At 43.5% G+C, this 20812-nt stretch overlaps 1 protein-coding gene across 10 annotated transcripts in view; it reads right to left on the reverse strand.

The window, feature by feature from the left end:
• LOC144498795 (protein phosphatase 1 regulatory subunit 12A-like) overlaps nt 1-20812 on the reverse strand; it is a 191654-nt gene that overhangs the window by 97221 nt on the left and 73621 nt on the right. For all 10 annotated transcript variants that reach the window (XR_013498754.1, XM_078220474.1, XM_078220480.1 and 7 more), the window contains exons 2-3: nt 17619-17749; nt 11033-11151 (exon numbers count right to left, since the gene is read on the reverse strand). Coding sequence is in view for 9 of the 10 variants with exons in the window: in XM_078220474.1 (XP_078076600.1) it covers nt 11033-11151; nt 17619-17749 (250 nt within the window). In the remaining variant the exon portion in view is untranslated. The remainder of the gene's footprint in view (nt 1-11032; nt 11152-17618; nt 17750-20812) is intronic.

Consider the following 20812-nt stretch of genomic DNA (forward strand, 5'->3'; position numbering starts at 1 on the left):
TCCCTGAAGCACATTAGTGAACCAGATGGGTTTTTACAACAATCGACAATGGTTTCATGATCAACATTAGACTTTAATACCAGATTTTTATTTCACCATCTGCCATAGTGGGATTCGAACCCAGGTCCCCAGAGCATTACCCTGGGTCTGGATTACTAGTCCTGTGACAATACCATTGCTCCACTGCCATGTCATATCACATGTAGCAGCTGCTAGCAAAATGTGTTAGGGAACTGGAGAAGGAGCTTGATGACCTCCATCTAATTCGGGAGAATGAGAAGTATATAGACAGTAGCTTTAGGGAGATAGTTACACCTAAGCAGCAGAGAACAGGAATTTGGGTTATTGTAAGGAGAGGAAATGACAATGTGAAAGGACAGGCAGAGCAGGTATACTGAATTGGATACTGTTGTGGGAGATGCTTTACCTGGGACAAGCTGCGACAGCCGGAACTCTGATACTGAGTCTGGTTCTACAGCGCAAAAGGGTGGGATGAAGAAGAGGAGAGCAGTAGTGATAGGGGACTCAATGGTCAGAGGTACGGACAGGAGGTTCTGTGGTCGGGACAGAGACTCCCGCATGGTTTGTTGCCTCCCAGGTGCCAAGGTCAGCGATGTCTCTGATCGCGTGCGCAGCATTCTAAAGTGGGAAGGTGATCAGCCAGATGTCGTGGTGCACATCGGTACAAATGACGTGGGAAGGAAGAGTGAGGAGGTCCTAAAGAGTGAGTACAAAGAACTTGGAAGGAAGTTAAAAAGCAGGACCCCGAGGGTAGTAATCTCAGGATTGCTACCTGAGCCACATGCCAGTGAGGGCAGGAGTAGGATGCTTGGGCGGATGAACACGTGGCTGAGGAACTGGTGCAGGGGGCAGGGTTTCCAATTCTTGGATCATTGGGACCTCTTCTGGGGCAGGTGGGACCTGTACTAGAGAGACGGGTTACACCTAAACTACAAGGGGACCAATATACTTGCAGGGAGATTTGCTAGTGTTATTGGGGAGCGTTTAAACTAGATTTGCAGGGGGGTGGGAACCAGAGTGCCAGAGCAGATAGTGGAGCAGGGGTAAAAAGACAGGTTAGTTCAAGCAAAATCACAAATGGAAGGGTAGAGTGTGGTGGAAATAATCTTTTGAGGTGTGTCTATTTCAATGCCAAGATTATTGTGGGGAAGGCAGATGAGCTGAAGGCGTGGATAGACACATGGAAATATGACATTATAGCATTAGTGAAACTTGGCTACAGGAGGGGCAGGACTGGCAGCTTAATGTTCCAGGGTTCCAATGTTTCAGGCGGGATAGAGGCAGAGGGATAAAAGGTGGGGGGGTGGCATTGTTGGTCAGGGAAAATGTTACAGCGGTACTCAGGCAGGATAGATTAGGGAGCTTGTCTACAGAGGCCCTATGTGTGGAGCTGAGAAACAGGAAAGGTATGACCACATTAATGAGGTTGTATTATAGACCACCCAATAGTCAGCGAGAATTGGAGGAGCAAATCAGCGGAGAGATAGCTGACAACTGCAAGAAACACAAAGTTGTGATAGTAGGGGATTTTAATTTTCCACATATAGATTGGGACTCACATACTGTTAAAGGTTTAGACGGGGTAGAGTTTGTAAAATGTGTTCAGGAGAATTTTCTACATCAGTATATAGAGGTGCCAACTAGAGAGGATACGATATTGGATCTCCTATTGGGAAATGAGTTACGGCAGGTGATGGATGTGAGTGTGAGGGAACACTTTGGATCCAGTGATCATAATGCCATTAGTTTCAACCTGATCGTGGATAAGGATAGATCTGGTCCTCGGGTTGAAGTTCTGAACTGGAAAAAGGCCAAATTTGAAGAAATGAGAAGGGATCTGGGAAGTGTGGATTGGCACAGGCTGTTCTCTGGTAAGGATGTAAATGGAAAGTGGGAGACCTTCAAAGGAGAAATTTTGAGAGTGCAGAGTTTGTATGTTCCTGTCAGGGTTAAAGGCAAAGTAAATAGGAATAAGGAACCTTGGTTCTCGAGGGAGATTGTAACACTGATTAAGAGGAAGAGAGAATTGTATGAAATGTACAGGCAGCAAGGAACAGATCAGATGCTTGAGGAGTATAAAAAGTGTGAGAAGCTACTTAAGAGGGAAATCAGGAGGGCTAAAAGAAGACATGAGGTTGCTTTGGCAGACAGAGTGAAGGAAAATCCAAAGAGCTTCTATAGGTATGTTAGGAGCAAAAGGATAGTGAGGGATAAAATTGGTCCTCTTGAAGACCAGAGTGGTAGAGACTGTGTATGGAACCAAAAGAGATGGGGGAGATACTAAATGGTTTTTTTGCATCCGTATTTACTGAGGAAACGGGCATGGAGTCTACGGAAATAGGGCAAACAGGTAGGGAGGTTATGGAACCTTTACAGATTAAAGGGGAGGAGGTGCTCGCTGTCTTGAGGCAAATCAGAGTGGATAAATCCCCAGGACCGGACAGGGTATTCCCATGAACCTTGAGGGAAGCTAGTGTTGAACTTGCAGGGGCCCTGGCAGACATATTTAAAATGTCAGTCTTCACGGGGGAGGTGCCGGATGATTGGAGGGTGGCTCATGTTGTTCCGTTGTTTAAAAAAGGTTCCAAAAGAAATCCGGGAAATTATAGGCCAGTAAGATGACGTCGGTGGTGGGCACGTTATTGGAAGGTGTGATAAGGGATAGGATCTACAAATATTTGGATAGACAGGGACTTATTAGGGAGAGTCAACATGGCTTTGTGCATGGTAGGTCATGTTTGACCAATCTATTAGAGTTTTTCGAGGAGGTTACCAGGAAAGTGGATGAAGGGAAGGCGGTGGATGTTGTCTACCTGGATTTCAGCAAGGCCTTTGACAAGGTCCCTCATGGGAGGTTAGTTAGGAAGGTTCAGTCGCTAGGTATACATGGGGAGGTAGTAAATTGGATTAGACACTGGCTCAACGGAAGAAGCCAGAGAGTGGTTGTGGAGGATTGCTTCTCTGAGTGGAGGCCTGTGACTAGTGGTGTGCCGCAGGGATCGGTGTTGGGTCCATTGTTGTTTGTCATCTATATCAATGATCTGTATGATAATGTGGTAAATTGGATCAGCAAGTTTGCTGATGATACAAAGATTGGAGGTGTAGTGGACAGTGAGGAAGGTTTTCAAAGCTTGCAGAGGGATTTGGACCAACTAGAAAAATGGGTTGAAAAATGGCAAATGGAATTTAACGCAGACAAGTGTGAGATATTGCACTTTGGAAGGACAAACCAAAGTAGAACGTACAGGGTAAATGGTAGGACTCTGAAGAGTGCAGTTGAACAGAGGGATCTGGGAATACAGGTACAGAATTCCCTAAAAGTGACGTCACAGGTGGATAGGGTCGTAAAGAGTGCCTTTGGTACATCGGCCTTTATAAATCGGAGTATCGAGTATAAAAGTTGGAGTGTTATGGTAAGGTTATATAAGGCATTGGTGAGCCCGAATTTGGAGTATTGTGTACAGTTTTGGTCACCTAGTTACAGGAAGGATGTAAATAAGGTGGAAAGAGTGCAGAGAAGGTTCACAAGGATGTTGCCGGGACTTGAGAAGCTGAGTTACAGAGAGAGATTAAATAGGTTGGGACTTTATTCCCTGGAGCGTAGAAGATTGAGGGGAGATTTGATAGAGGTGTATAAGATTTTGATGGGTATAGATAGAGTGACTGCAAGCAGGCTTTTTCCGCTGAGGCTAGGGGAGAAAAAAACCAGAGGGCATGGGTTAAGGGTGAAAGGAGAAAAGTTTAAAGGAAATATTAGGGGGGGCTTCTTCACGCAGAGAGTGGTGGGAGTGTGGAATGAGCTGCTGGATAAAGTGGTAAATGCTTTTAACATTTAAGAAAAACTTGGATGGGTTCATGGATGAGAGGGGTGTGGAAGGATATGGTCCAAGTGCAGGTCAGTGGGACTAGGCAAAAAATGGTTCGGCACAGACAAGAAGGGCCAAAAGGCCTGTTTCTGAGCTGTAATTTTCTATGGTTCTATGTCCTAGTGATCAGTTATTTTTCCATCAGACAATCATTGTTTTCATGGCTGATTCATGGTTCGAGTTTGTGAGAGAATCATTTAAAAATATTAGAGAGTCAAAAGTAATGATTGTGGGTGAATGAATCTCTCCATTTATGAAGCAAGTGATCACACTCTTTAAATAGTTGAGGAATAGCTGTCCATATTCAAATAGGTGGGAAGAATAATTCTCTTCATTTGCAATTTGATCGACTTCCCCTTCAACAACATTTTCTTAATGCACTTGTTCCCTCAGTTCTACTGACTGGATGACAAGCATAAAAATGAGACCTTAACTTTGCAATGGTGACTGAACAGCTTAAAATAATGTATCTGATTTGAAAATAAGACACCTTTTGGTTTAACAGAGGCCCACCAGTGGGTAGCATCAACATTCAAAAAATAGCATAAACTGTGACACAATGCTGGTACTCCGAGTTGATAAAACAAAATTGGTGCACACAATTTCAACACATCCTCGTTGATATAAGCCTGAGCGTTATCATGATAGGGTTAGTGCTGCTTAACTACTTCCACAACCTATTGTTATCAGAGTTTGATTGACAGCTCTAAGTGGTTGGAAAGGAATCAGCTGTCTTTAATGTGGCACTTTGAAAACAAATGTTTGTTTCCAGAAGGGATTAAGTGCTTGAAGGAATTATGAAGTATTAGACTTTTAAAAAAAAATAGCAATATCTGTAATAGAGCTTTTATTTTATCTCAACATGGCTTCTAAGATCTGCACATTGTGGATACTGGGTGAGTTGGCATGGAGGATGTAAGGGCAAAGTGTGGTCGGTGGGAGTGTCATGAGTTGGCTCAAAGTTGCCATTGGGTATAAAGGGTGATGTGGATAAGTGGGGGAGTCATGGGTTGGCGTAATGTGGCAAATGTTGGCATGGAGGGTATGCGTGCCCATGAAGGGTAGCTAGAGGGGCATAGGTTAGCATACAGCCTTGAGGGGCACAGATTTAGGGTGATTTGGCAAAAGAACCAAATGCTACAGGAGGGAATACTTTTCTTACACATTGAGTGTTTAGGATCTGGAATGCAGTGCCTGAGGATCTGGCTGTTGCAAGAGAATTGGATAATAGATACATTTTCAAGGTTAGAGGAAAAAGACAAGGGAGTAGGACTACCTAAGAAGTGCGGACCTGATGGGCTGAATTGCCTCTTTTTTGTCATAACTATTCTATGACTCTGAGGAACGCAGAAAGACTGCTGCATAAGGGTTCATGCTGAGACCACAGTTACAGTTTGCCAAATTGAAAATGATCCATTAGTTCCAACACTTTGTTTCCAGTTAGTTAGCCAATCCTCTATCAGTGCTAATATATATCATCCCTAAACTTGCGAGTGCTTATCTTATGCAGTAACCTTTTATGTGGAATCTTATCAAACGCCATTTGGAGATCCAAATACATGACATCTACGAATGAAAAGAGGACAAGAATCACCACCTAGAAGAATGAGAGAGGAGCAGCAGGACCATTCACAGCAAGAGAGGCGCAGCGCAATCATCAATAGCGAGAGGCCAGTGCCACCCTCATGACGCCGCCACTGCACTTTATGAATCCCAGGGATAACAATCCTGTGGGAAGGATAAAGAAGAACAGTAGGAGTATGAGCGCTTGTTACGTCCTAGGCCCAAATAATGGAGCCTGGTCTCCAGTCACCTTGGACCCCTTTGCCACTGGACCGAGGCCTTGCTCCATGAGGTGGCTGCTGTGCAACAGCCACCCCATGTTAGAAGAACTCACGCACAGGCATCTTCCACCCCTTAAAATGAGGTCCTCGCTGATACCTAAGAAACCCAGGCCCAAGACCGCCTAAGGGGCAGGAAAAGCATCTGGGTAGGAGCTAAAAATATCAAATGTCATTGCCAAGAGCAAGCTGAAGCCGAGCGTGACAGTGAAAGAGCCCATGGCAACCCAGGCACCCCACCCACCCACTCACTCCTCCAACCACTATCTGCCCACCTGTGACAGAGATCCCACAGGTTCCATATCGGACAGGTCGCATAGTCACCTGAGAACTCATTTTTAGTGCAGAAGCAAGTGATCCTCAATTTCGAGGAACTGCCTAAGAAGTGTAGAGAGTACGACAAACTATGGGCAGTGGCATTTAGTTCATACGAATTCATATGGATGGTGAGGGGATGTGAGGTTGAGGGCTTTGCTCTTTTCATTAGGACTGAGATAAAGCTCCAAGGCCTTTTAAATAGCCCACCTCAGAATCTGGCAGTCCCTGAGGTTGCCTCCACACATTTTCTGGGGGTACAGGACCTGACTCCAGTTGGTATCCATCACCAACTCCACCTCACCCCCCTGAAAGGAAAATCAGACCATTCAGGGAAGTTTCTCCCAAATCGTGAAGTTTCTCAGCTGCGCACCAGTCTCAGCAGCGAACATTCGGCCCTAAATCAAAGCCCATTCTGTTCTCTATAGGTGGACAATTCAAAGAGTCAGTGTTTTGGATAATATCGGAGATTTTCACAGTAACTTCATTGCAGTGTTAATGTAAGCCTACTTGTGACTAATAAATAAACTTTAAATTTATCCCACAGCCAATATTAGAACAGATTAACTGGTATTAACTCAATTCTGTTTGTGTGTATTTCTTACAATGCAACAGTGACTACGATTCATCTTCTGTAATGTGCTTTGAGATGGTCTGAAGTTGTGAAAGACTCTACATAAAAGAAAGTCAGCCAGTCTAAATTTCTGTTTTTTTTGGGTGGGGGTGGAGAGAGAGAGAGAGAGAAGGGGGGGGGGGGGGGGGGGGGGGGGGGGGAGAGAGAGAGAGAGGGGGAAGGTAAGGGGCGGTGGGGGGGGGAGGTAGGTGGAGGTGGGGAGGTAGGTGTTGCATGGTTGGGATTGTCAAACTGCAGAGGGGCTTTCCCACCTTCTGCTACTTTAATCACAATAGCCACTGGAGGATCTCCAATGACGTAACACACGAGACAAGTCAAAGTTTTTTTTTCTCTTGCCTATCTCTTTATTTTGCTGCTCCTGACATTATTTCACCTCTTTCGTTTCTGCCACATTCTCTTCTCATCTGCTTCATTCGCCTCGGGACTTCATTCGTTCCTCTGTCCTAATCTGCTTTTACCCTCTGTGTTTTCATTTTCTTTTTAACTATTGTTTGGGTTGGGGGCATCAATGATCAAAGACGGCATTTTCTGGCGGAATTCTGCTCAGAAAATGTGGCCTGCAGCTAGCTCCATTCATGTTCACATCCTCCATTTCTTCTGCTTCCATGAGGTCCCTCACACTCATTGTGTCCTTTCACCACAGCATTACTCCCTCCCTGACTACCGCTCCCTCCAGCGTGATAGCTACTCACTTCCATTGCTACTGCTATCTTTGAACTACTGCTCCACCCCTAAAACCTCACCATTCCATCATTCCACTTCACCGTTAATCTCCACTCCCCTCTCGCACGTCAAGTGCCCAGAGGCTCTCTCACTTGGTACCTCTCCCTGGAGAATAAAAAAACTCAATACAAGATGATGGAAGTCATTGTTTGCCTATTGCTCATTCATGCATTCTCATCCTGGGTGTCTCGGGTGTCAGTAATTAGAAATACTTACATTTTCTAACCATCGATCTTTCTCTCACAGGTGTCAGGAACAAGAGTTTTACATTTTATAACAGCCAACGAAACACAGGGGACAAAAGTTTATTCTCTGCTTAAAAAAAGTCAACTCTCCTTTCTGAAAAGTGAAATCGCCAGCATGGGAAATACACGGTGTCTCACTCTAAGGTGCTTTCTGAAATTTATAGAACGCAAATCAATTATTACAAAATGTTTGTCATGAGGACAACCTATTCTCTTAGTTAGGAATCTCAGGACCCATACGTATGCTACACACAGTCTCTGTATATTTTTTAAATAAACATCTAATATAAACATTTCCTTAAAAAGCATTTTCATTTTGTCTCCCAGGATCCTTTTCCAAATAATTTTGAAGAACAGTGCCTTCCAGCAACTGAAGAAACATTTCAGCAGCTCAGCGGACTAAATGGTACGGATTCATACTGGGAGATTGGGCACACTGTGCATGTTCAAACAACGATGGCTGTATATAGCCATGGGTGTTCAATGGGTGGAAAAGAAAATATTGTGATCAAGCCCAGGCCTCTAATGAAAGCAGTGAAAAAGGCAGAAAATACAACTCGACTGGTAAATTTAACCATGTTATTGTGAAATAAGTATTTTTTTGAAGTTATGCTAATAGCCTGGCTAACTTTTCGCTGCTCCATTGGATTCTGCATTCACAGTAAACAGTGATTCTGACCAAGTCCAGTGCTTTTTTCAGGAGCTGAGTGAATGACGTGCTGTCAATCACGTGTTGTTCGATGTTAACAGGATCCAAGATGGTTGGTGCAGTTGAAAGCAAGACACAGAGCTGTCCCTTATTGAGAGAGTTTATTGACTTTGTTCAGACTCGCAGCTCTCCTCTCTCAGGTCCAGTGTCCAGCTATCCCCTAACTATAATCTTTTGTATCAATAAATAAATTATCAAAGGGAAAACGCAATTAACAAATTAAAGTAATAACTCCTTAAAGAGACACTGTAATAAAAAATTAAAGGAAACTTATCAAACTTAATAAAGATGACATTGTGAGGGCTGATGAAGCACTCCAGCCCAACCCTTATTTATACTCTTGAGTACCTTGAGGGTAAATGAACAAGTAAATAAATTAATCAAAATGAGGTTCTGGAGTCAACAAAGCTTCTCTGCTGCCCAACTCTTATTCATACTATTTTAAGAAAACAATAATCAATAACTTAAACAAAAATGACATGGGTGGTACAACCCCTGGTGGGGCACTGTAACACAAATAAAACGTCAAAAGGAAACGTAAACCATTAAAGGAAAATGGAAGTCCCAGGGTTGATGATGCACCCCAGCCCCCACTGCACCCATCAGTCACGGAAGGCCTGAAGTATGCCAGTGGTCACAGTGTATTCCCTCTCCAGGGCCACTTGGTAGTGAATGTACTACCCCTATTTAGGTGTACTCAAAGTACTTAATCAAACAATGCCCTTTATCCATGTATGCTAACAATATGATTAACATACCATTAACACACGTGAAGTTCACTCCTCACTGGCTTGTGCTTAAATAATGTGCTGCATTTGGTAGAAATGGAGATGCAGGGTAGCATATGTTCAATCACATTCAACCCAGCCATGATGTCAACTGTACATCAACTGGATAGACTTTATATTCATAAAATCATGGAATCCCTACAGTACAGAAAGAGGCCATTTGGCCCATTGCGTCTGTACCGACCACAATCCCACCCAGGCCCCATTCCCGCAATCCCACACATTTACCCTGCTAATCTTCCTGACACTAGGTTCAATTTAGCATGGTGAATCAACCTAACCCATACATCTTTGGATTGTGGGAGGAAACCGGAGCATCCGGAGGAAACCCATGCAGATACAGGGAGAAAGTGCAAACTTCACACAGATAGTGACCCGAGGCCGGAATTGAACCTGGGTCCCTGGCGCTGTGAGTCAGTTGTGCTAACCACTGTGCCACCATGTTGCCTGTATTCAGATGATGAGTATTAATTGGGGCTTAAATGTGCATGGTAAATGTTAGGTCTGCAAACCCATAGGCGAAAGGGTGCAACTCTTCCAAACTGCCAGAAGTGTTAATTAACAAATTGTTACGAAAGGTGATTAATATTTCCATCATACTTAACCAGCTATAGAGAAAAGAAGAATTGGCAGAACTCTCAAGTTAGAGATTTTAATTCACAATATTATATGAGGGAGCCACCAAAAATGAACAAAGTCTGGAGAATGGGTATTAGGTGAAGAGGAACAGTGACACAGTAGAGATCCACATATTGATGCTTATTGCTGAGACACTCAGCTCAGCACCACCAGAAATCAATACAGTTAGAAATTCTCAGGTCACTATTTTAGCTACCAAAACATTCAACTGAGCTTTACATTTATTCACTGTGTACAAAGCACTCTGAAAAGGCACAGAAAGTAAAAGATTTATATTGATGCCAACATTTTTCTTTCTTTCATTCACTCATTCACTTTACGTGTAGCTGCTCCTTGAGTCAGAGGCATCCAGTCATCACTATCATTGAGAAACTGTGAGTTGACTTGCCCAGGACTGGTTTTATTGAAGATGCTGTCTGGATTTGTGATTTTCCAGGCGAGAATCATCAGGGTGTACCGAGGGGGACAAGGTGCAGCTTGGAACAGTGGCTGAATGCAACAGCAGCGAGGATTTGGATGAATGCCAATTGACTGCTCGCCTGAGATCTCGGCTGGTATAAAACTTTGAGTGGCTGAGTCAAACAGACCACAGAAAGTTCTGGTTTCAATCCTGAGCTCGTGTTGAACACCTGATCTGGGCAATGTTGGTCATGGGGATGCTAACAAGGACTCAACAACCTTGACTTGAGGAGGGAAAAACTGCTCAACTGCCAAGTTGAGTGAGGACTGGAGAAGACTCAGTGATGTCTTTGTACAACTGAAGTCTCACTAACATTCACTCTCAAGGCTCACAAATGGACTTGGTTACAAGGTCAAGTTACTAAAGGACAGTCACCCTCATGAAACCACATCCAACAGGGATGTGTTTTTAAGAGGTAAAAGGAGGAAATTGATTAAGGAAACACAGTAATGACAATAAATTTGTGGAAAAGAAAGATGGCTGCCATTTTCCCTGTTTGACATCAATGTCCTGGTGAGATCAGCATCTTTTCCCATTTTATTCACACAATTAATCAACCCGTTACTTTGGAATGATTCTTAATATTTGAAATTATCGCTATAACATTCTACTGCATTGGTTCTGAAGAACTTTTATTGTTTTTTGACATCAGTCAGTTTGAAAGTCAATCTTTTACCCTCTGGTTGGGAGTGTGTGCTTCCAAGTTCACTTAGATATATCTTTTTAAATACTTTTAAGTGTAAAGTGATAACATTTCACAACAGAGTTGCCTGGTTAGTCAGGGCTCTTACCTTGCTTTTTAATGACCTCCTTCAGCAGCTTCTCCATAGCTTCGCCCTGGGCAATGTCAACTGGAAGCTCCCCCTCACTGTTCACAGCAGCAACATTGGCTCGCTGTTTAATTAGATACCTAAATGAGGAGAAAGCAGGCACGTTCAGAATCAACAGGTTAACAGCTAACCTCCTGCCTAAACTCCGGGCATTTCCCTGGGTTTGGCTTGAACTAAACTTTGGCTGGGTTCAGTCACATCACATACTGGTCACAAACCAGCTTTCTGAGAGCTTGGCTAAGCTGCTGTTAAGTGATCATAGAATCACAGAATCCTACAGTGCAGGAGGAGGCCATTCGGCCCATCGAGTCTGCACCGACCACAATCCCACTCAGGCCCTACCCCCATAACCCCATGCATTTACCCTAGCTAGTCTGCTGACACTAAGAACATTTAGAATGGCCAATTCACCTAACCTGCACATCTTTCGACTGTGGGAGGAAACCGGAGCACCCAGAGGAAACCCACGCAGACAGGGGGAGATCGTGCAAACTCCACACAGACAGTGACCCAAGCTGGGAACCCGGCTCCCTGGCGCTGAGAGGCAGCAGTGCTAACCACTGTGCCACCGTGCCAGATCAAGTCCAAGATGGGGTGGAATGCCTTATCTTATCAGCTCGGATCTTGTTTGTCTCACTTAGGGGACCTTAAATTGGATTCAATTAGATTTTGAATTTGAGTTTTGGAGCAAGCAAGGAATGGATTTGGGTTTGCCCGGTCCATTCTGAGCATTGGCTTTGGAATGTTAAGAATGGAAGGGTGAAAAGGTTTAGCTGGATCTTAGATTTTACTGCCAAATAATTGACATCACAGAACGGCTGCTCCGACATTTCAACTCAACATTCCCAAGGAAAGAGAATCCCAAATACATCCCCACCTATTGACCGAGGTTCTGACAGCAGGTGATTTTTTACAAGGTTCTGACACTATCAGTTCCCTCTTTACTGGGCACAGTTCTTGCACTTCACTGAGGCCACAGCATTCAAAGAGCTTAATATTGATGTCAGGCTGAAAACCACAAAGGCTGACGTATCTGAACTTTCTTTCAAAATATATCGAAGTGACGTCAGCTCCAGGTGGCAGTAATAAAAAGAGCACCAGATATATTGCTGTGGGAGAGCTGCATCTTTGAGATTCTGTTATTCCAGTTAGATTCTGTTCTTGTGATGGATGCAATTGCAGGATTCAAAAGCTGTGAAGCATCACTGCTCCTCACTAACAGACATCCATCTGCAGAGGCAATAGGGAAGATGCCCAATACAGCAGCCATTGCAGAGTTTAGATCAGGTTGAAGGGGGAGGGCAGGAGTGAATCGCAGCCAGATCCTCATTACGATCTCTGTAGAGACCGTTAACTTTTTAAAAAGAAATTCAAACTTCCAGTTAATAGCTGAGAAGATAGCGCTACAAGAGATCACAATTGAAGACATTTACTGTAATAAACCAGAAGTATGATTGACTAAACAATATATTTGAAGGAACGGCACGGTAGCACAGTGGTTAGCACTGCTGCTTCACAGCTCCAGGGTCCCAGGTTCGATTCCCGGCTCGGGTCACTGTCTGTGCGGAGTTTGCACATTCTCCTCGTGTCTGCGTGGGTTTCCTCCGGGTGCTCCGGTTTCCTCTCACAGTCCAAAGATGTGCGGGTTAGGTTGATTGGCCAGGTTAAAAATTGCCCCTTAGAGTCCAGAGATGCGTAGATTAGAGGGATTAGCAGGTAAAATATGTGGGGGTAGGGCCTGGGTGAGATTGTGGTCGGTGCAGACTTGATGGGCCGAATGGCCTCCTTCTGCACTGTAGGGTTTCTATGATTCTATGAAACTTCTGCTTTAATCCACAGAACTGAATTCCCCCTTTGACTTTTAATACAACTGAAAAGAAGATCAAAGAACAAAGCAAATTACAGCACAGCAACAGGCCCTTTTGGCCCTCCAAGTCTGTACCGACCATACTGCCCAACTTAACTAAAACCCCCTACCCTTCCAGGGATAATATCCCTCTATTTTCCATCCTATTCATGTATTTGTCAAGACGCCCCTTAAAAGTTACTACCATATCCACTTCCACTACCTTCCCCGGCAACGAGTTCCAGGCATCTACCACCCCGTGTGTAAAAAATCTGCCCTGTACATCTCCTTTCAACATTGCCCCTCGCACTTTAAACCTGTGCCCCCTAGTAATTGACTCTTCCACCCTGGAAAAAAGCTTCTGACTATCCACTCTGTCCATGCCTCTCATAATCTTGTAGACTTCTATCAGGTCGCCCCTCAATCTCCGTCGTTCCAGTGAGAACAAACCAAGTTTCACCAACCTCTCCTCATAACTAATGCCCTCCATACCAGGCAACATCCTGGTAAATCTTTTCTGTACCCTCTCCAAAGCCTCCACATCCTTCTGGTAATGTGGCGACCAGAATTGAACACTATATTCCAAGTGCAGCTTAACTAAGGTTCTATAAAGCTGCAACATGACTTGCCAATTTTTAAACTCAGTGTCCCAAGCATGCATATGCCTTCTTGACTACCTTCTCCACCTGCATTGCCACTTTCAGTGACCTGCGTACCTGTACACCCAGATTCCTTTGCCTATTAACACTCTTAAGGGTTCTGCCATTTACTGTATATTTCCTATCTGTATTAGGCCTTCCAAAATGCATTGCCTCACATTTGTCCAGATTAAACTCCATCTGCCATCTCTCCGCCCAAGTCTCCAACTGATCTATATCCTGCTGTATCCTCATCGCTATCCAAATGCGGATAGCGATGAGGACCATCAGAGGATACAGCTTCATAATTACACTTTACATTGTTTTTTAAGTAGCCATTGGATTTTCCCAAACCCAATCTAAAGTGATTCTTCTCTCCTGAGGGTTGACTATCATTTTATCCCTTTTCCAGTCTGGAAACTTTTAACCCCAGAACCATTTTTCACAATGAGGGTTTTTTCCTGGAGATTCCTCCCTATAGATAATGCTAGGTGAATCTTCCACTCTCATTTAAATCTTCATGAATTTTGTCTTTTCAATACAGACACAAGTTCCCACTCGCATTCCTGCACAGTGAAGTATACAGGTTTTTGGCCTCCAACTGCTCTCTCTCCTGGAGACTGGCAGACTAGCTGTGTCTGAGAGTTTCAGGATTTTCTGAACCTCCCCACTCAAAGCTCATCCCCATTGCAATATGAATCACATAGGTCATGTATCCATGTAGAAATGCTAATTAAATATCCTTTCGAGCCAAACTCTCTTCTTTCTTGGAAATAATTGGACAGTTTAAAGCATGATTGTTTACAACAAGACATTCTCGACACCTTTGTTGGACTTTAGAGACTAGATGTTGCTGTCATTGTCTCCAAATATTAACACCTTACACCTTCTTCCCAGAAGAACAATCTGGGCCTCCCTTTAAGTCATGTCACCCTGAGTTTCTAACAAGCAAACTGCTGACCAGGGCATGTGAACCCTTTCATTTTACCCGAAACTAAAGACAAAGTTCAGAAACAGCACGGTAGCACAGTGGTTAGCACTGCTGCCTCACAGCGCCAGGGACCCGGGCTCAATTCCGGCCTCAGGACACTGCCTGTGTGGAGTTTGCACTTTCTCCCCATGTCTGCATGGGTTTCCTCCCACAGTCAAAAGATGTGCGGGTTAAGTTGATTGGCCATGCTAAATTGACCTTTAGTGTCAGGGGTAAATGTGTGGGGTTACGGCAATAGGGCCTGGGTGGGATTGTGGTCAGTACGGACCTGATGGACCGAATGGCCTCCTTCTGCACTGTAGGGATTCTATGAAGCGTAACAATCTTATAAAACCCCACAATTGCAACATAGGACAAGAGGTATGGTTAGAAAGCAACCACAACACGGCAATGCTAAAGGATTAGAAAAGTATGAATAAAACAGTAATTTATAAAGAGAAGCAAAAGCATAACTGCCTGACCTACAGGCTGGTGCACTAGACAACTGTAAAAGGCAAATATTTGATAATTTCCTGAGGGGGGGGGGTAATAAAACACTTCAAAAAATATGGCTCAATGTGGGGGGGTCAGTGGGAAGAAAGTTTATGACAAACCTAGCTCTTTGAGAAGATAACAGACCCAGGAAATAGATGGCACTTAGAAGAGGTTCAAGTAGATCAATGCAAAAGTAATAAGACTGATGGACAGTAAGTCCCAAGAAGTGATAATTAATTTGGTCTGACCACCTGGGTTATTGTGAAAAATTCTGAACCCTTGCTCAGTGGCTGATCTATGCAGTGGAAAGGCTTTAACTCTATGACATCCTTTTCCCCATTCTTGTTTCATAGTTTAGCTGACTAATTTATTTAGTTGTCCACCTTGGCACCCTTTCCACTGCCAGGATCACCCACTGAGCAAGTGTTCAGAATTTGTCTGGCTTAATTTAATACTCCCATTGTTTATTCCTCTTCATCAGTCTTAATACGTTTGCATTCATCTACTTGAATCTCTGCTAAGTGCCATCTATCTCCTGGGTCTGTTATCTTCTCAAAGATGTGGAGATGCCGGCGTTAGACTGGGGTAAATGCAGTAAGAAGTCTCACAACACCAGGTTAAAGTCCAACAGGTTTATTTGGTAGCAAATACCATAAGCTTTTGGAGCACTGCTCCTTGGTCAGAAGGAGTGGAAATGTGCTCTCAAACAGTGCACAGACAGTGCACTGTTTGAGAGCACATTTCCACTCCATCTGACGAAGGAGCAGTGCTCCAAAAGCTTATGGTATTTGCTACCAAATAAACCTGTTGGACTTTAACCTGGTGTTGTGAGACTTCTTACTATCTTCTCAAAGATCCAGAAAGAAGCCAACTTCTCCAAACTTACCTTGAAGCTAAAGTCCTCCATTCCTGAAACTATTTTGATAACTCTCCTCTATACCCTCTAAAGACCCTCATATACTTCCAAAGTTGTGGTGACCAGAACTGGATACAATCTTCTACTTCTGGCCTAACCAGCATTTATGCAGAATCATAGAATCCCACAGTGCAGGAGGAGGCCATTCGGCCCATCAAGCCTGCACCAACAACAATCTCACCTATCTCCGTAACCCCACATATTTACCTTGCTAATCCCCTGACATTAAGGGACAATTTGGCATAGCCAATCCACCTAACCCACACTTCTTTGGACGGTGGGAGGAAACCCAGGCAGACATGGGGTGAATGTACAATCTCCTCAAGGCCGGAGTTGAGCTCGGGTCCCTGGCGTGGTGAAGCAGCAATGTTAGCCATTGTGCCACCGTGCTGTGCTGTTTCACATAACTTCTGTACGCAATTGCTCTACTTATGAAACTCAAGATTCCATATTCTTTGCTAACCATTCTCTCAATATGCTGACGTACGATGGCTCAGATCTGACTTCATTTAGGTATCTAATATTCTAAGAGATATACATAAGTTGATTCCTAATAATATTTGGTTGTACAAAATCTAAAAAAAGCTCAAAAGAGGCAAGGTGATTAGTTAATTTAAATTTAGCTACTTTACACAAAGGGGTTAAGTGAACATACATTCAAGGAGACAGTGAAGGTGAACAGTGCGGGCAGATTGAAGAGGGAGCGGGAGAGATATCTGACAGATAAAGTGACCAAGAGGAGGAGAGATGAAATAGTAATGGGTATTTTCAAACTTGGGAACTATAGATAGTTTTACAGTGATCTTTCTAGTTCTGCACATTCCTGTAACCCTATGGTGGGAGGTTCGGGCAAGCATTCTCGTTATTGTTGTCTACAGGGTAACAAGTCAGTGGTAAATCCAAATTGCTTTGGTGGACACATCCATGTACCCAGTTAATGCTGTCATGTGGAGACCTGGCTCAAATCCTGCGCTATTACTACTATAAATGGAATTTACAGGAATCCTCAGACGTGGCTGGAAGCAATGTTCCATTGTTTTAATTTACAGGACATAAACTTGGGTATGAGACTTTGTGCGACAATGAGAGAGGAGAAACAGATTACATTAAATTACCCTTTAATGTTTAAAGCAGATAAACACTATTCCTGGAGGCAGCCTTTTGAAATATTAAAAAAATTCATTCCGTAATGACAAACAGTGGTTTTGAACAGAATTGATTAAGTTTCTTTTTGGTTAGCTAAAACAAAAACTGTAATCAATATCAAATGAAGATTTGAAGGTATTGGAAACGCATCAAAGAGTGCCCAAAGTCATTCTTCTTTTACTGAGAGCCATGCCTCCAGACAATGAGAAAATTAATGGTGCACCTTGAATTTCTTTCTATTACAATACTTCTGGTTTTTTATGCTTACAATATGAGTGAAGGAACATTCGGACATCTACAGCAAACATTACAAGTATGTAGTCACACTGCACTTTCAAAGCAGTTCCTTGTTTTGGAGTTTTTGAAGCTACTAGCCAACTATTGCTTATTTGGTCTTGGGGTTTATGAGCCGAAGTTGAATACTGGGAGACATGAGGTTAACTGAATGCTCATTCTGGAAAGGTGCTCAAAGGCCCCCTGACGGTGTAACAATGAGAATGTATCAGTTTCAATGCACTTGCTGTATCCACACTCACCGTGTGATCTCCATGAACCCACAGGAAGCTGCTGCATGTAAAGCTGTCCAGCCTTCATTGTCAGGCTGGTTAACATTCGCCCCATGTTCCAGCAGGAAAGTGACCATGTCCAGGTTTTCGTCGATGCAGGCCTGTTAGAGAGAAGACAACAATCAGCGAACAGTCTTGCATTGCTGCTCCCCCACACGATACCACCTCTCTTACTCCAACAGAGTCAGCGTCAAACTAATGAAATTAATTATTCAATAATCTCCTGCAGCACTATTCATTTTGATTTACAGGATACATAAAAGGTGTACAAGAGGAAAGACTCAATATAAAAAAAACAGAAAATGATGGACATGTTCAGCAGGTCAGACAGCATCTATTGAGAGAGAAATAGGGTTAATGTTTTTCACTCTCTCTCTCCCCAATTTGTGTTTCTCCATCCATCCCTCTCCCAGTGTCTTGCTCTTTCTCAGTCCCTCGGTGTGTGTGTTTCTCTACCTCCCCTCCTCATTACTCTCAGATCTCACTGAGGTTCCAGTTGATCCCAGTTCCCTCAGGCTCACAATCTGCAATTAAGCAGTGTGTTTCTAATGCTGGGGAGACCAGCAGGACCGAGACAACACAGGTTTGGTTGTTAAGCCACAGCAGCCACCGTGCTGTGCATGCAGGAAGCACACCATAGGTGGACCATATCCTCAAGTTGCCAGCAGCAGGCATACTTGGTAGGCAAATGTCATACTGGTCCAGCAGAGTAGCAGAACAGAGCCAGGACCTCATTTACAGTTTAAATTTAGGCAGCACACCTTTGGAATTGGGACCAGGGACCAGGAGAGCTGGAAATGCATGAAGATTCGAAATACAATTTTAAAAGTCGCTTACAGCTTTGCCAACTACAGGACTATGAGGAAACAGCTGAAGGCAGATCATATGATGAATCCTCCAGGAACATATTCATACATTTAACCAGAGTTGACAACCCCATTTGTGCAAGGCAGAGACTGGGACGAGGGAGTAAAGAGGACAACCTTCTGGTAGCCAGAAGTCTGCAATTTCAGCATGACAAACAAGAAGTTTATATACAATTATTCCATTATAAATCCTGATATAAAATGTTTACCCAAAGCAGCTATACAGTAGGGGTAATGTTGTAGCCACAAGGTTTCTACTACATTGCATTGACTTTTAATTCCTCCCTTACCCCTTACTCTGCTAAAGGTGCTGATTACTGTTATGATGAAACTTCATTGACAGAGGCGCCCTTCTGTATCCCACAAATTGATAATGTTCACATGTAACTCTAGCTCAGTACAAGGGGAAATCTGCATCCAGTCTGGTTTGTCCAACACAACTCTGCGACTCACTTTGTTTGAAAGGCACATGAACCGTTAGGGTAGAAATCCTGTAAAAGTGATGAGGAACATGTTTGCATAGCTTGATGGAGGAGATTGGGAGGGGTGGTGTGGTGAAGGGAAACATACTGGGGTGGAGAAGGGGAGGACTGACTCAGAGATACTGCTATTGAACTGTAAAAGCAACAAGGAAGTTCACAAATTATGAGCAGTAACCAAGGCAATCAACAAAGCAAACAACATAAACCCCTTTATCAGGAAGCTCCATCTGAACAGGATCCCCAAAATAGATATGCATCTGGAAAAATCTCAACAATTCCAATTTCTTCAAGAGGCTGTGAGTGTGCCTTTGTTTGTCTGCTTTTTGAGTGTGGGTGGAGAGCAGGGCTGGGAGGGAAACAGTACCAGTCTCCTCACTGAAAGAGTGGCAATGGTGTCAACAGGATCGCTGAAACAACAGGCTCCCTACAGCCGGAAGCACAATGAGCTCAGCAGTGAGGGCCAGTCCAAGTGAAAGAGAGAGCAAGCTCTTGGGGTTTTAAAGCTGTCTTCAGCAGTTGGCTTCAGAAATTAATGTACAGGTACACCAAGCACTTAGGAAAGCAAATGATGTGTTAGCCTTTATTGCAAGGTAGCACGACTACAAAAGTAAGGAACATTTGCTCGCATGATATAGGGCTTTGGTGAGATCACACTGGAGTACTGCACACCGTTTTGGTCTCCTTACCCAAGGGGGAGAGGATATACAAGCCATAGAGGGGCCGCAATGAAAGATCACTAGGTTCATTCCTCAGGCCAGAGGGCTATATGAGGAGAAATTAAACAGAATGGATCTGTATTCCCTGCAGGTTAGGACAGGTGACCTCACTGAAATGTATAAAATTCTTGAAGGGTTTGTGTGGATCGTTTGTTTCCTCCGGTTAGATTCCAGAACTAATGCTCATAGTCTCAGAATCAAGGGTCAGCCAGTTAAGTATGAGAAAAGGAGAAATTTCTTTCCTCAGAGATTTGTTAAGCTATGCAATTATTTACTTACAATTGTCAGTCACCGTCAACTGGTGTATCTCCATAGCAACACCTCTATCAATCAGTATCCTCTTACCATCCAATCAGCACTCTCCTCTCATACAGTCTAATTTGTTGCTTTCCCTCACATTGTGAATTGTCATCATGAGTTCAAAATGAAAAGCTTCAACAAAAAAATATTTTTTTCAGTAATACAAAAGAAATTCTCTTCATCTCACCTCAGTTTCATTTGCCAATTACCTTAACCCTACATCCTATGGTCATCAATACTTCTGCCACTGGAAACCATTTACTTCACCAAAAAAACCTTCAGTAGTTTGAACACTTTTATTAAATCTCCCCTCAACCTTCTCTGTTCTAAGGAGAATACCCCCAACATCTATATAGTTTTTTCCAAATCTGGTACACTTCTCCCAAATCTTCTTTGCATCCTCTCTAAGGCCTTGACATCCTTCCTAAAGTGGAGTGCCCAGAACTAGGCACATTACGCCATCTGGGGCCTAGCTGGTGTTTTATAAAGGTTTAGCATAGCCTCCTTGCTTTTGTACCGTTTGCCTCAGTTTATAGAGGCAACATTCTGTCCATTTTTAAGCCATTTCATTTATGCTGCCGGCTTCAAAGATTTACAGACGTAAATCCCCAGGTCTCCAATAGAAGTCATACATTTCAGTTTTCATTGCTTCTCTTCATTCCTCCTATTGAAATGAATTCCTTCACAGTTCTCTGCATTAAATCTCCAGCTGTTGCCGCTATGCATCCTGGACAAGGCCTGCAGGAACACTGCAGTTTGGGCAGATAGAGATTTCGGAACTTGGCAACCTCGAGAAGACT

Source organism: Mustelus asterias, chromosome 9 (genome assembly GCF_964213995.1).
Source record: "Mustelus asterias chromosome 9, sMusAst1.hap1.1, whole genome shotgun sequence".
Classification (NCBI taxonomy): Eukaryota; Metazoa; Chordata; class Chondrichthyes; order Carcharhiniformes; family Triakidae; genus Mustelus; species Mustelus asterias.